At 45.2% G+C, this 14,739-nt stretch overlaps 1 protein-coding gene across 2 annotated transcripts in view; it reads left to right on the top strand.

Moving 5' to 3' along the window:
• Positions 1-14,739, top strand: part of LOC115193286 (centrosomal protein of 85 kDa-like) — a 70,849-nt gene that overhangs the window by 8,109 nt on the left and 48,001 nt on the right. Inside the window, exons 1-2 of one of the 2 annotated variants that reach the window (XM_029752090.1) lie at positions 400-798; positions 4,630-4,788. In XM_029752090.1, the coding sequence (XP_029607950.1) occupies positions 750-798; positions 4,630-4,788 (208 nt within the window). In that variant the 5' untranslated portion in view covers positions 400-749. Of the gene's footprint in view, positions 1-399; positions 799-4,629; positions 4,789-14,739 lie in introns of those variants that run through there. The other variant, XM_029752092.1, reaches the window with a different exon arrangement.

The following is a 14,739-nucleotide window of genomic DNA, read 5'->3' as shown; positions in this document are numbered from 1 at the left end:
GAAGTGCAGTCTTGGGGTAGAAAGTTGGTGTTATTATGTATTAATTCATTACACGACAGTAACACGTATATTTTCCCTTAGATATATAAATGTGTTTAATTGCCGTTCAGCATGGCCTCACCTGGATAAAAAAAAAATATATAATTTAAAAGTGACAGCGCGCCAGAAACGTCACAATTTACTCACGATGCGCTGCGCACCTGTACAATCGACTCTCCATCAAGACTGCAGACAGTGGGGCTTTGCCTTAACTTAGACTGCATACTGCAGCTCAAAACCAAAATCCCAAAAGCCACACACAGGGAAACGATTATCAGTATTTTAGAATACTGTGTGATGCCCGGGTTGGCTATGCTTAGAGTCGCCAAGGAACACTCAGCCCTTGTCGAGCTGCAGTGGCCTTGGCACTGAGTAGAGGGGGAGGAGACTGAGCCTTTCGGGGAGAGGAGCTGTAAGCACGCACTCTGTGAGATCACATCCTTACATGCATTGCTCTTGCCAGCGAGTCGACAGCAGTTCTTCAGTCAACCTTACCCAACATTTCAGATTTATGGAGCTCGTTTTGGACAGAAGACGTGTTATAATAGGAAGCCGTTTCGTTTCAGTTTTAATGACTGTCCTTTCCCGCAATGTAATCATGACAACCTCTTGAGGAATCTTCCATCTTTTGTGAGATCACGTTTTGCTTTTTTTCTTGTGGGATCTATTCTCGGAGTTCCACTGCGATCCGGCGCATAAAACCAGTCACAATGTGGGGCAGAAGCGAATTCGAGGATGGGTTTGATACCTTTAAAACGGGTAAGATCTTTATTATTTATATTTTATTCAAGAATAACATCACTGTGTTGATATTTCTATGTCGATACTGTCTGAACAGACGAGAGGCTTGATCAGGCTCGTAAAACGGTGAACCCTCACTCGATTCTAGCTAGCTGATGCTAAGCTAATACAGAAGGGTTTCTGCTAGCGTGCTAACTGCTAACGTTTGCTCTCCCGGAGCATCTGGTGCTTCTTGATAATGATGAAACATCGTTGATGGTGAGACATTGTAACAGAAATGCTTGAATAGATGACTATCAATTGTTCATGACAAAATAATGCAGGTTGCAGAGAGCGGATTTTTTTTTTCCATCATCGGGGGCATTTAGCTAACTGCTCGCCCTTATAGCTTAGATTTCTGTTTCTGTAATCAACATTCGAGAGATGTCTAGCCAAGCTACATTGTAACATTGTGATGTAGTTAGCTGCATTGTGTCGCTACAATTATATTATGACGGACTTACCCCCGCGCGTCCTTTGTCTTCCTGTCCAGTGAGTCAGTGACAACTAGCCCTGTCAATTACTGTGGCTATGGCCAGATTGATAGTTAACTATCCATCTAGCTAGCCTACTAGCTAGATCATCTAAAGTGGCCAACAGATATAGTACCAGCCCTACAAATAGATCATCACGTTTTGATGTAGCCTACAATGAACAAACTTGATATGTTCCCAAAGCATAATGTTCTTCGGCGCCCAGCAAACTGCTGAATCAGATGAGCATAGCCACTGCAGTGTCATAATGGGGCTTGGCGGGTCCCCCGTGCTTTTGTGATCTAAATAATCTATCTATTTTTGCATAACCCAGGGACTACATTCTAAATGGCCTAGGCGCACTCCTCCGTAAAACAGATGAGGAATTTACACTATCAACTTGTTCTCCATAGTGTTACAATATGTTGGCTATAAAAGGCATATAAATTATATCGTTATTTTATGATCCTCTTTATTTAAGGATTCCTAGTTTATATGAGTGGTTTCACCAGGCTCAGTTTCAGGACAGGTATATTAAGAATGTAGGCAATTGTGGAATGGCTAAAATAGCTGGGCAGTGATTAGAGAGAGTGGACCACTGGAATCCAACAGCTCAATCACCTCAATCTGAGCCATGTTCACTGTAGGTTCACCCTCACCAAGTGTTACATCCACAGGGAGATTCCAGCTTTCAGAATTATGCTAGAAATCACAGGTATTTGTGATGTGCCACACAAGCAGGCTGGGAGCGGAGTGGAGGCCTTGGGCATGATGATGTAAGGGGCTGTCTGGACAGAGCCCTTCGAGATTTAAGACACGTCAGAAACGGGAGAGTGATCGTGTAGCAGGTCTAGTTCAACCTCTCTCTGCTGCTGATGCCTGAGAGAGAGAGAGAGAGAGAGAGAGTGTAAAGAGAAATAGGATTCTGGTATGTGGTCACTGTAGATTGGATAATTATCCATGCCTCTTACACAACCATGTAATATTCTTATTCTTGTGTAATAACCCCCCCAAAAAACTACACAATTGGCCAACTATAGGCTACAATAAGTAACAATGTTCTTACTAAAGTAAAATAGTGTTACTACATAGGTATGAGAGCAATTTGATATAACGTCTTATCTATAAGCAAAAGTATTCTGCCACCTACACTGCATTGTAACAGGAGTGTGCTTCAGCAAGTGCCTTTGTCATGGTCACAGCAGAGCAGGAGGACAGTCACCTCTCCATGTGGAGCTGCACCCCCAGCCTCCTGCCTTATGGCACAAAATAGGACAGTCTTAATGACTTCTGTCTAAACGGATTACACACTCAGAATAGTTTGCAGACAAAGAGGACATACAGCCCCTGCATGGACTGTTGGGATGCCCTACGGTGTGTTTGGGACTCACCTGAACCTCACTATGTCCAACCTGACCTCAGTCATTACCCATACACACATCACTGTTATTCAACGTGATAAGGACAAGTGCCTGAATGCATCCCTAGGAATCTGAAACCCGAAAATCCCTCCTGTCATCTGAAATGACTCAGGAAATATTTCAGTGTAGCCTCTGCTTTCATTTCCATGTGCCTGGGAGAGAGGGTTTGTTTCCGCTAGAGAGGACTGTGTTTTTATAATGGGCGACTGACTGGTTTGCTCAGTTATGGATTGGTGTAGTTTAGCAGTGAACTAAGGCCTAGCATACTGTCTAATAACTGAATATCACAGGAGGCAAAAGTTGTTTTGTGACTCAGTAAATCAAGGGAAACAATTGGATTAGAGGTCTGAGCAGACAGACAAATCAGTACCATGGGCACTTCTGGTCTGGCTTCCGTGTCACGTGTGTTAGCTCAGTCAGCGCAAGGAGTATAAAGTCCTCTGCTTTTTTTCTTAGTTATTATCTCAAAAATAGGTTTACTTATCTACGATCCCTTGTTTTTGTTTGATACTGAACAGTCCTATCTGTTTTTCATCTGAAGCTTCCCATGAAATGTTGGGGAAAAATCCAGTATTGGGATTGGAACATAATTTGGTTTAAATCTAGTCCGAAGGCCAGGAGATGGCGATATTGAGTCGTTTCATCTTACCGTCCAAAGGTATTGTATGCAGCCGGCGATACCCTCGTATACCTTCGTATAGCCGGCTGCGTATCCGTGGACAGGGTCGTACATAAAACATTCTCCATTCAGGCTGCAAAGGCGTCAATTTCCTCCTTAACTCGATTTAATGGTGAGAAGGTGGGAAAAGGTGCTTGAGCCGGCTGCATACAATGCCTTCGTACGGTAAGATGAAGAGACATCTGCCGGCCTTTGGGCTAGTTTAAATCTAAGCTGTGTAGTCTTTTTGGACCTGAGCGTATAGGCCACATCCCTGCTTGGTAGATTTCAGTGACACTGTGTCGTGTTGTAGTACTGGGTTTATCTCCCCTCAGGAACTGAGTGTTTCCTAGTCAATATGTGCACTACCACTGTATCAGTCAACTGTCAACACTACCCCCTCAGTGCTACTATCTCTATATTATCCCGAGTGGCGCAGGGGTCTAAGGCAATGCATCTCAGTGCTTGAGGCGTGACTACAGACCCTGGTTCAATTCCCGGCTGTATCACAACTGGCCGCGATTGGGAGTCCCATAGGGCGGCACACAATTGGCCCGCCGTTGTTAGGGTTTGGCCAGGGTAGGCAGTCATTGTAAATAAGAATTTGTTCTTAACTGACTTGTCTAGTTAAATAAAGGTATTTTACATTTACATTTACGTCATTTAGCAGACGTCCTTATCCAGAGCGACTTACAAATTGGTGCGTTCACCTTATGATATCCAATATATATAAAATATCTGACTGTATAACACAATCCCATTGACTGTAATTGAGAGAAAGGTAGATCTAGTTTAGTTATAGCATACAACCAGACTTCAGGGATTGTTGAGTCTGTTTTTTGCCAACTAGTTGTGTGTTTACTACGGGGGAAGGGGGTGTAGAGCAACAGAAATGTAGTCAGTCCGTCTCCAACCAAAACATATGCCAGTTGAGCTAAGCTAGCAGCTGTTATTAGGGTCTCTAGCTGTGCAGATTCTGTTTGCTGACTTTAATAATGATCAAACAATCCCAATCCTCTTATCGGTTAGAGATAAGGTAACCCACAAAGACAGCATTTATTGGCTTCATGTTAGAGTTAGGCCCAGCTGTTGGGCTACCATGAGTGGTAGGCTAATTCATTGAATCTATTATGAAAACACAGTTAAAGATGAAGTTGGTTTGACCTTTGTTGGGACTGAAGCAGACTAGTACAGTGTAGTAAACAGTGAGTGTTTCTAACAAACGTTTCTTCCCTGACCGGGGGTATGTTTTTTCTAGGTTCCAACACCAGCCCTCCTGGATGGGTCCCGGGGTGTGAGTCGTCATGGCAGGGTACCTCCTCTGCCCCCGGTACCAGTAACCGTGGGAGACGCCACAGCGGTGCCTCTGACAGCGGTGACACAGGCATCGGCACATCCTGCTCCGACAGTGTGGAAGGTATGGACTCCCATCATATGTAGGAGGTCCACTCCTCCATAACAGTAACAATACTTCACAGTAAGAGCATTATTAGCAACAGAAGAGAGAGAATCTCTCTTGTATGACCCATTTTAAGCTTCACTGCATCTTCTAGCTAAGAGTCCACTGTTATATAAATGACTAGTTCTGAAGCTACGGACTCCAGTCCAACTCTTTCCACACTGTTGTTCCGGATAAGGGTGTTTCACTTTCTAAAGGAAAGTAACGATGACACAAATGGAAACTAAAGTAATGTCCTTTTGGCGGTAGTGTGGCTTAACTGGCTGGATCACTGGAAGGAATTAAATTGAGATTTAGTGGAGACTCCAAATCCACTCTATTTTTGTGGTTCGGGACTCACTTCTTGCATATCCCTGTTTCTCTCCTGGTTTCTAGCTACATTGGAAAATATGTTTTCTTTCCAATCATCAAGACTACAACTCTTACATTTGGATTGAGTAGGCCCTACTCCCTGCCCTACTGCGTACTACTCCTACCAGCCCAACATGAACATACAAGAAGTCTGTGGCAAACTTTTGCTTATCAACAAGTCCACTCTAGGACTAGGCCTACTAGTTTCTAGTAGCCAAACTTTAAAGCTGCTCACTTTATCTCCTGATGGGCGGTATGCCTGCCTTGTGTGGTGTTGTGGCTTTGCCAGATTAGAGAATGTTGTCGGCAGCCCGCTGGCTGTACTGCAGGCGTAGCCTCCACAGGTCCAGATGTCAGGACCCAGCCCAGCCCCCTCTACCCTCTACCTTCCCTGGGGAGCTGTGTCTGGGACTGGGGCTCTCCGGACTGGCCACCCATCTCCCACCACCACGATAACCACTAACAGCTGGCCAGCCGCAGTCTGCCTCAGGGCTACCCAAACAAAGACTCTACATTCAGGTCATCGAGACATTTTGTGGGCAGTGCTGCGGAGATCTGCTCAAGGCCTTGCTTTGTTAGGATAATTTAAACAAACGGACCAGAATCATTTAGCATTTCGTTAGGACTTGCAGAGTGTTTTCAGATGTATTTTGGAGCGTGTCACTGCCTTGTGAGAGATGAATAGGAGAGTGACTCTCCCAATAGCAGAGCCTTCAATTTAGAGAACTCTGTGTACCAGTAGCCCCCCTAGCAACTTGAATGTACACAGACAGCACACATCCGAGTGAAGTGTTGTTACCTTGGGAACCCTTCTAGTTAATTATGACACAAGCAGTCAACAGTTCCTAATTGGTACCCTTGGCGATGATGGAATATAGAACTGCGCCAACGTTCTGTTTGTCCTCACCTGCTGAAACAACAGGCTGGAGTTTCATTGTTCTGGCCTACATTTCAGCACCCAGCAGTCGGCACCCTGCCCTCCCTCGTCCACCCTCCCAGCCAGAGGCACTGGGCCGGGCTAGGGCACGTTGTCTGTCACCCCCTGGAGCCTGGCTGGATCTAGAGCTGTTCTGAGGCACCTGCCTGCCTGTGTGTGTGCTGTGGGGAACTAACTAATACTGAGCCCCCCCACCTCCCCCGGCCAGTTGATGAGCACAGGGCCTGGCAGACTCCCATTGATCGCAGCATCTCTGCTTTTAATTGAGCTGCTTACCTTCAGTGCAGCGTTTCAGGCGCTGCGTCGGTCCAGAAACAAGGTCAGACTCGGTTCTCCTCACTTTTTCTATCTCTGCTGCTACTATTTCGTTCTTCCAGGCTGGCTGGTGTGTTAGGAGAACGTAAGATAACATCGACTTGCCTTTCACTAACCCAGGATGACCTGTACAGGCTCTGCCTGTTTTAAACCACAAATAGCGAATTGTTTCCTTTGTATATTTTCGTGACCCCCCCCCCCCCCCCCCAAATGAATGCCATAACCACTGGAGATGTGAATGGATACAGGCCGAGAGAGAGAGCTGGACTCTGAAGTAGGGCAGCTCTGCCATGACAATGGCTGTAATGTCTGAGTGGATGGATCAGGAGCTCTTCTATAACTGTCGCGTTAGGAGGACACTACTGTGCTCATCCTGTAGCATGGCTGTATCTTCCGATACTGTAGCTAGGCTAACATCAGACAAACTCAGATTGCTAATCCACTGGACCCTGTAATTAAATGGAACAAAGGTTTAGTGATTAAGGGATGATTGAATTCTCAGTTATTCCTATTTGTTTTGTTTGGACATTGGGACTCGACATTTTGAGAGATCCCTTTTCGCTATTTAAACCCCTAGTGTGCAGGATCTCCTGCGTTTTATTGTACACGTTTCCACCTCACATCATTGCGTTGACATTTGAGTTTATAGGAAGTCTTCTTCTCTCCTTATAGCAGTGATACAATGAATTCCTCTTGTTCTAATCTCGATGTATAGCTGGGGTTTCAAGGGTGGTATTTATGCAGCGCTGGTGTTTTTACTCCAAACCCTTGGTTTTTTTCCTGTGCAGACTGTAATCCACATGAAGGGAGGATTCTATTCCTGGAGCCACTGCATCAATTCTACAGTTGGTTTATCTTATTTTTACCCTCCATTTTGCTCCTCATATATGGGGACAATCTGGTTTTACACAAATTTTATCCAAACGTACTGACAGTATACCCTTTCAGTACCCCCTATCAAGAGATTGCTATCTGTACTCCTGAGCCCACTCTCTCTTTCCGTCTCTCTGTCTGATGTTTACCGAGACAAACGGCTCTATTTCAATCCCCCTTACATATCCTTAAACAACATCTTCATTGCAGAGCACGCTTATGTAACGCGCTTGCTTTCTTGTGTGTGTTTCAATTGTGTGCCTTTGATAGCTATTCTCCTCACGTGAGTTTCATAATTATTCCAGTTCATTCCGGTTCATTAGGAGGTAGGATACAGTGGATGGGCTTGGCTTCGCCTGGGGACATGGGTGCATCCAGGTCACTGCCTTTTCCCTGGTTTCTGTGTGTTCAGACACCGATGCCAAAGACCAATGGCTGTGCAGACACCGATGCCAAAGACCAATGGCTGTGCAGACACCGATGCCAAAGACCAATGGCTGTGCAGACACCGATGCCAAAGACCAATGGGTGTTGTAGCCATACCAGAGGCTCAGTCCAGGCTCAGAATTCCAGACATAATATTGATGTAAATATAGGTCATCCATCCCAGCCAGAGCTCTAGACTGTCTATGGCAGCCTGCACAGAGCCATCTGATTTGGTGAAGTCAGCTGTAGGCTAGTTCTGTTTCAGGGTTGCACATACATGTGCTTAACCTGAGCACTGAAAAGTTCAGAGTATATTCTCTGGGTGTTGTAGACTTCTAGTGTTAGAACTACAGGTTTGGATATTTACATCCATGATGAATTGATTTGGCTCCGGCCTCCCAGTCTAAGTGCAGCGATGGAATGTGATCAGGGGCGGCAGGTAGCCTAGTGGTTAGAGCGTTGGGCTGATAAACGAAAGGTTGCTGAATCAAATCCCTGAGCTGACAAGGTAAAAATGTGTCGTTCTGAGCAAGGCAGTTAACCCACTGTTCCCCCGGGCGCCGAAGACGTGGATGTCGATTATGGCACCCTCCCACACCTCTCTGATTCAGAGGGGTTGGGTTCAATGCAGAAGACACAGTTTCAGTTGAATGCATTCAGTTGTACAACTGACTAGGTATCCCCTTTCACAGTAGATTTAGATTTTTATTTAGTCACATGCACAGAGTCGCACATCTAGTTGCAGTGAAGTAGTAGTGGTGGCTATTCAGTATGATAAACGTCCATTGGGGTGGGGGCAGGGTAGATGTTTGTTGAGGGGGGGGAATGTCTTTCCTGATTGTGTGTCGGATAACCCTTTCTCCAACTCTCTGGGGGACCTGGTTTTCCACAAAATGATCCAACCTGGAAAAATAGGTTGAAGCATTACCGTCCCTTACCGCCCCTCTTCAGTCAAATATAACCTTGAGAGAAAATAGCATTGAGCAAAGAATTTGATACATCCGGCTTTCTGAGTCAACCAACCTGTAACAGACGACACAGTTTCCCAGACCTCTGGAGAGCCAAGGAGCCCTTCTAAAGAATCCCCCCGTTTCTAAATTAGCTCTCGGCCGCTGCCGACCTAGAACAAGGCGAAGGAAATTCCTCCAGTTTGGAACCAGGCCGCCCCATGACCCTCCTCTCTAATTATACATGGCCGGGCCAGCAGCAAGCCTCATAATTACTTCAGGGGTGCCTTTGGCTTCACCACAGTGGTTCTGGGTAAAACAGGCCCATCAGATGGTTGGCTGTAAAGCTTTTTATTGAGAGGTTGTGTTGCAAAGGTGAACATATTGGTGGTTCATGTCAATTTCCTGTTGAAGACAGTGTTAACTACTCCATGTAAGCTGAACATTTTTATTTGTTTATGTAACCAGTTTAGTTGACAGAGAACAAATTCTCATTACAGCAACAACCTGGGGAATAGTTACAGGGATGAAAGAGCCAATTGGAAGCTGGGCATGATGGTCAGAAAGGGAATTTAGCCAGGACACTGGGGTTAAGACAGCACCCTACACAGGGCAATGTCCCCAATCACTGCCCTGGGGCATTGGGATATATTTTTTTTTAGACCACAGCAAAGAGTGACTCCTACTGGCCCTTCAACACCACTTCCAGCAGCATCTGGTCTTGCATCCAGTAAATGACCAGGACCAACCCTGCTTAGCTTCAGAAATAAGCCAGCAGTGGGATACAGGGTGGTACACTGCTAGACAACATCTTAATCAAGACCAAGTGAAGGGCCTCCTGATATCAGATCAGTAGTTGTTTGAGGAGTGGCATGGACAGTGCAGTAAATTCCATGCTTGAGTTCCAGCAACCGTCCTTCTCTCGAGGTTACTACAGGCTCTGTGTGTACACCATAAGCATAGAGGCTCTCAGGTTCTTATTTTGGCCCCGTGGAGACATCCAGATCCATGGGGTGCTATACGTAATGCAGGTCGAGCCCGGGCCGTCACCGGGGTGTTAGGTTAGCAGGGAGATGATGGGCAGTTGGGAGAGGCAACCTGAGCTGAGCACAGTGACATATGGGCCGGGAATAAACACGGAGGTGGCCCAAGACATGCAGGAAGGATGCTTGGCATTCCCCTGAGCGCTCTATTAATACTAAAGAACACCCGTGCGTATCGATGAAGGGCAACTCGGCACTCACTCCATCACAAAGGATTTACACTCATCACTCAACCCTGTGTATCAATAGTGGGTGTCAGGTCTCTAGCTCAACATGTCTATGTTCCGTTCTTCATAGTCCCCCACTCTTGCAAGCCCTTGTATGACCAATTCCAGTTGTTTGAAAGGTAAACCCGGGATAGGCTCACATTTTGGAGGGAATTCGGGAACCATTGTTCCCAGTTAAAAATGGCCAGCAACTGCTCCCCTCTGTGCTTTTTATGGTGTCTAATGAATTTAGGCAGCTTACCTATCCATGTAGATTTGCTGTCTAGAATCCTTGTTTCTAGGAGGCCATTTTGGAATAAGTGTCTAAATCTCCTGTCGATTCGAACCTAATTTCCACCTCCCAGAAGAGACCTAAGTAGAGAGGCTATTCTGAAATGAGATTTGGTGTAGCTTTGCAACATCCCAAGCACGCTCGGCCAGTTGGGGCTCATCTCATTAGCGTTTGACTGTGAGGGGGGTAATTATTTTAGGCTGTGATTGAAGGGAGTGGGGGGTATTGTTTGGGCAAGGCCCCCAGTGCCCTGCCCCGTCACCCCTCTAGTCCCTAACACGACCGCTAGACCAGCTGCTCCGCTCTCATCTCACTAATGATGGGTTGGGACAGGCCACACAAAGACTTGGCAAGGACCATCCTTCACTGAAGTTAGCAAAGTTAGCTATTGTGTACCTGAATATGACATTTCCCGCTGGGTAATATGTCAGATGGGTCTTTAGCCTAGGCTAAGTCTTGAAAATGGAAATATACCCACTTGGCGAGTCCAGTCCAAAATGTCAGCAAAGTTATCAAGATTCTTGTTTTGTGTTCACCGAATGGTTACTGTGATGGGATCCACTCACATGTGGCCTATTTGGTAAAGGTTAGGCCTAATAGTAGAATTAGGCCTACATAGATCCTACATATTTGCATGAGCCTTTAATCCCTGTCCACTCATGCATAAGCAGATAGGTATTTGTTTGTCCGTTATGCTAGTTTTCATATGCTAATCTCTGTCATGGAAATTCTACACAGGGACACTCGAAGTCAATCTTAAATGAATCATTATTTATTATCAGCGCGCTGGAGAGCTTCCAAACAACTCAATGCACCAAGTACACATGTCGATCAGGAGCTCCACCGGGGTAGTCCCGTTAGTTATCTTATATACAAGTTATATTTGCATGATTTAACTTATTCATAATGAATTAGTCATTAACGTTTGCTTCATTCATGTGACCGACCAATACTGGGTCATGCATGTGACAGACCAATACCTCATGAGGCTTCTTCTCGCTAAGCTGAAACCTTGAAACTAAGATATCTTTCATTCTCAAAACAAGGGTCTCGGCGTACTACCAAATTGCAGATACTGATAGTGAGGATTTGTTCAATCAGTCATAGAAATTGGTTATTAGAAAAGCACAAACATAACATTTTCCATCACATCCTGCTGTGAGGTACAGGATAGTATGCTAACGCTATCTGCTAGCCACTGTAGCCGGCATATTTTTTATTTTATTTTCCCCTAACCCTTCCACCCCTCCCCTAATTGGAGTAAACTAATGGACAACAACACTTAGGCTTCTACTTCCAGCTTATACATACTATATACATTTTACGGACACAATGTATTTTACAATAGCTATATTTTGTTTGTTTTTAGTCCTATCCTTCAGCTAGCCTCAACCCCTCCCATCTATCTCTGAAGACCATCCAGTTTGATTTCTATTTGTCATATATTTTTAACTTTGCTGTTTCACAAAAGTTCGACCAAAAACCAGCTACATATGGACAGTACCAAAACACATGATCTAATGACTCTGGGATGGTTGTATCCCCCATATATATAACATTCTATTGGTTGCAAGAATTTTGTATAATCATTTTGAATCCGGTGTCGTTTTCCGTATCAGTGCCATGGAATCAGTACATCGAAAATCTCTTCCCAACTATTTTGCAATCTATATGGCACATCTGTCAATTTTTTGGTCCTTAAATGAAACTGCTATACTGTCTTATTTATCACAATTTTCTTTAACCAATTTTGGTCTTTAATGCAGGGCCGAGAGTCAAGTTTCTTACTTTTTCCCCCTTCCACTTGCGTCATCCATTTTTGCGGTAATGCTGCAATTAGTTAGCCAGCATATTAGCTGATCCTGTGACTGTGCGCTAACCCGCTGTAGCTAGCGCAGTTAGCTTTAATAGTGTCATAAATAATAAGCAGTGTTCCTTTGTTCTCCTGGATCTCCCCAGCCTCTTCCTCTCTGAAGCTCCCTCTCGCTCACTGAGCGTCTGACTTAGATACGGATGAATCAGAGCTAGTTAGTTTCTCCACTGGGACCAGGGATCAGTGCTCGCATTTGTGTGTGTGTGTGTGTGTGTGTGTGTGTGTGTGTGTGTGTGTGTGTGTGTGTGTGTGTGTGTGCGAGTGTGTGTGTGTGTGTGTGTGTGTGTGTGTGTGTGTGCGAGTGTGTGTGTGAGAGTGTGTGTGTCTTATCGTTCTCTGCTATAATGTGAGTCACAGTTGGGCAGAACGCAGCTCCATCTTCCCTCGTCTTCACAGCGATGCTTTTGGCAGTGGTGACGTTTTTTTTTTAATGTACCACATGTGATCGGGTGTTGACTTGGACATCTGCATTCACAAAGGGAACGGTCTCCCTGTTGCTTTTCCTGCTGTTACGGTACCGCTGTGGAGGGAATGAACAAACCTGGTGTTAAGGTAGTTCTGTACAGTTTAGTATAGTTTGTGTCTTTCTTTGTCTTTCAGGCTCAAAGAAAGACAGTTTGACATTTGAATTTGTAGTCGTATGCTGTAGGCGTCTGTTGGCTCCAATGTCTGCACTGCTGGCATCAACACGTATTCTACAACCTAAATATGCGGATGTAGGAAGAGGATGCATAATGAACCTTAAGCAACTAAAACTCAGCTCGAACAATGAAAATTGTGAAGGATAATAAGCTACTGTACTAGCTTGCATGCTAACCTGGATACGCTATTTAGCTAGACCACAATGCATGTTAGATTCTGTTCTTTACACAGTGCTGTTACCGCATTTCTGTTTCCCATAATCTTTTAATAAAAACCAAATCCTCTTACAGCGATCCTGGACCCTTTCAAGGAACGTAACCCCAACTTGATTAACACCTCATTTAGTGGATGTTGTAAAGGGCTTCTTTGTATATAATCTCATGGGATATTAGTTGGATTTATGAAATAAACCGGAGGCCCCCCAACTGTTCTGAATCTGTTCTGTGGTTTAGGGGGGCTTGACAGGACAGGATTTGTCAGGCGAGGGGTTGGCGTGGCGGTGTGAAGACAGGAAGAGGTCCAGTTCATGTATGGATTAAGCTAGTCATTGACTTGGAGTTGAGCCATGTGTACATATGGGGCCTCTTGCAGCCTTCATCGAGGCCCTTTGTAATTAGTGGGACCCCCCCCAGTTGGGACCCCCCCCAGACAGAACCCAGTTTGTCTGACTGACTGTCAGTCGGTGCCTGGTACGCACACTGTCCATAGTTGACGCGCTGATACAGGCTAGCATGGGTAGAGGGGAAATGGAATGAGGTCGACAAGTGAGGGAAGGTATGTGTGTAGGTGCGTGCATTTGTGTGTGCGTGTGTTTGTCTGCATTATGAGTCTGGTTTGTTTTCTGCTCTAGTAGTGTGAAGGGGATGACTCTAAATACAACGCACAATAGCTGTCTTCTAGATGTAGGCTTGATAGATATTTCACCAGTTTCTCCCACCTCCTTCAGGGTTCCCAAGGAAACCAAACTTTCCCTTTCCTCTCTCTCTCTCTCTCTCTCTGGCAGCCCTTGGCTCATCTCTGTCAGATTTCCATTTCTCCACTGAATGTGCACTTTAAAAACAACTATTCACCTCTTTATTCCCTGGATGCATCTCAAGTCCATTTTTCGGTCAATTTTCTTTGATTGCTTTCTCTAACCGAAAACAACGAGTGAATTCCACAGTGACACTGTTGTAATGTTGCTGAGGTAGGCTTCGTCGTTTCTGCGGATACTTTCCCAACATTCAAGAAAAGAGTAGATTCGCCACCCTCGTCGATAAAGAAACCGTCCATGCATTTCTAATAGGATAATCGTCCATCCTGAACTGATCTGAGATTTAAAGCTTTTTGAAGAGTTTTGGAGGCAAATCCTGCCCTGGGAGACTGTAGTGTGTGCAAATCCACTAACGATGAGTAGAGACACAACTAGGTTAGCGCCTCTCGCGGGATTACACACATTTCATATTCCTCTTTAAATCCACGTTACGTAGATGTACCTGGAGGAGAAGGATAACTGAATGGAGCTGGATGTAACTGAGATGACACACACAGGAAGTGCCCATACCAGTCTCCACGGCAGCTTAATTATATGGCCCCCTAGCGAGGATCTTGCCTGGAAAGGCAGTTCTCTGACAGACAGGATGAGAGACCAGAAAGGAGTGCGTTTCCTAGGTCTGTTCTCCAGATACACAGCCTGCTTTTCACCCTGTTAAATTACACCACTCCGAGAAGGATGGATGCATGGGAGGAAGAATCTCTCGCAGCAGGACACTCGCCGTATTCTGTGTCCTCAACGTCTGACCGTAGGAAGACCAAGTTCTTGGGGGGTTTTGTATAGGCGTCATCATAGCTAGGGTCTTTTTCAGTGACGGCTCGTAGAGAGAGGCACAACGTGTTATTAGACTACATATCCCAGCACCCACCTGGAGGTGAAGTGGTAAAAAATGGTCATGGTATTTGGTTTGGATTGGTGGTTAGTGGAATGGGCCAAATTATATTACTTCGCTTTCTTTTGCATGGTGGCAA

The sequence above is a fragment of the Salmo trutta genome, chromosome 1, assembly GCF_901001165.1.
Source record: "Salmo trutta chromosome 1, fSalTru1.1, whole genome shotgun sequence".
NCBI classification, from domain to species: domain Eukaryota; kingdom Metazoa; phylum Chordata; class Actinopteri; order Salmoniformes; family Salmonidae; genus Salmo; species Salmo trutta.
Note: the sequence above shows the minus strand (reverse complement) of the source record. Positions and strands in the feature narration are given on the sequence as shown.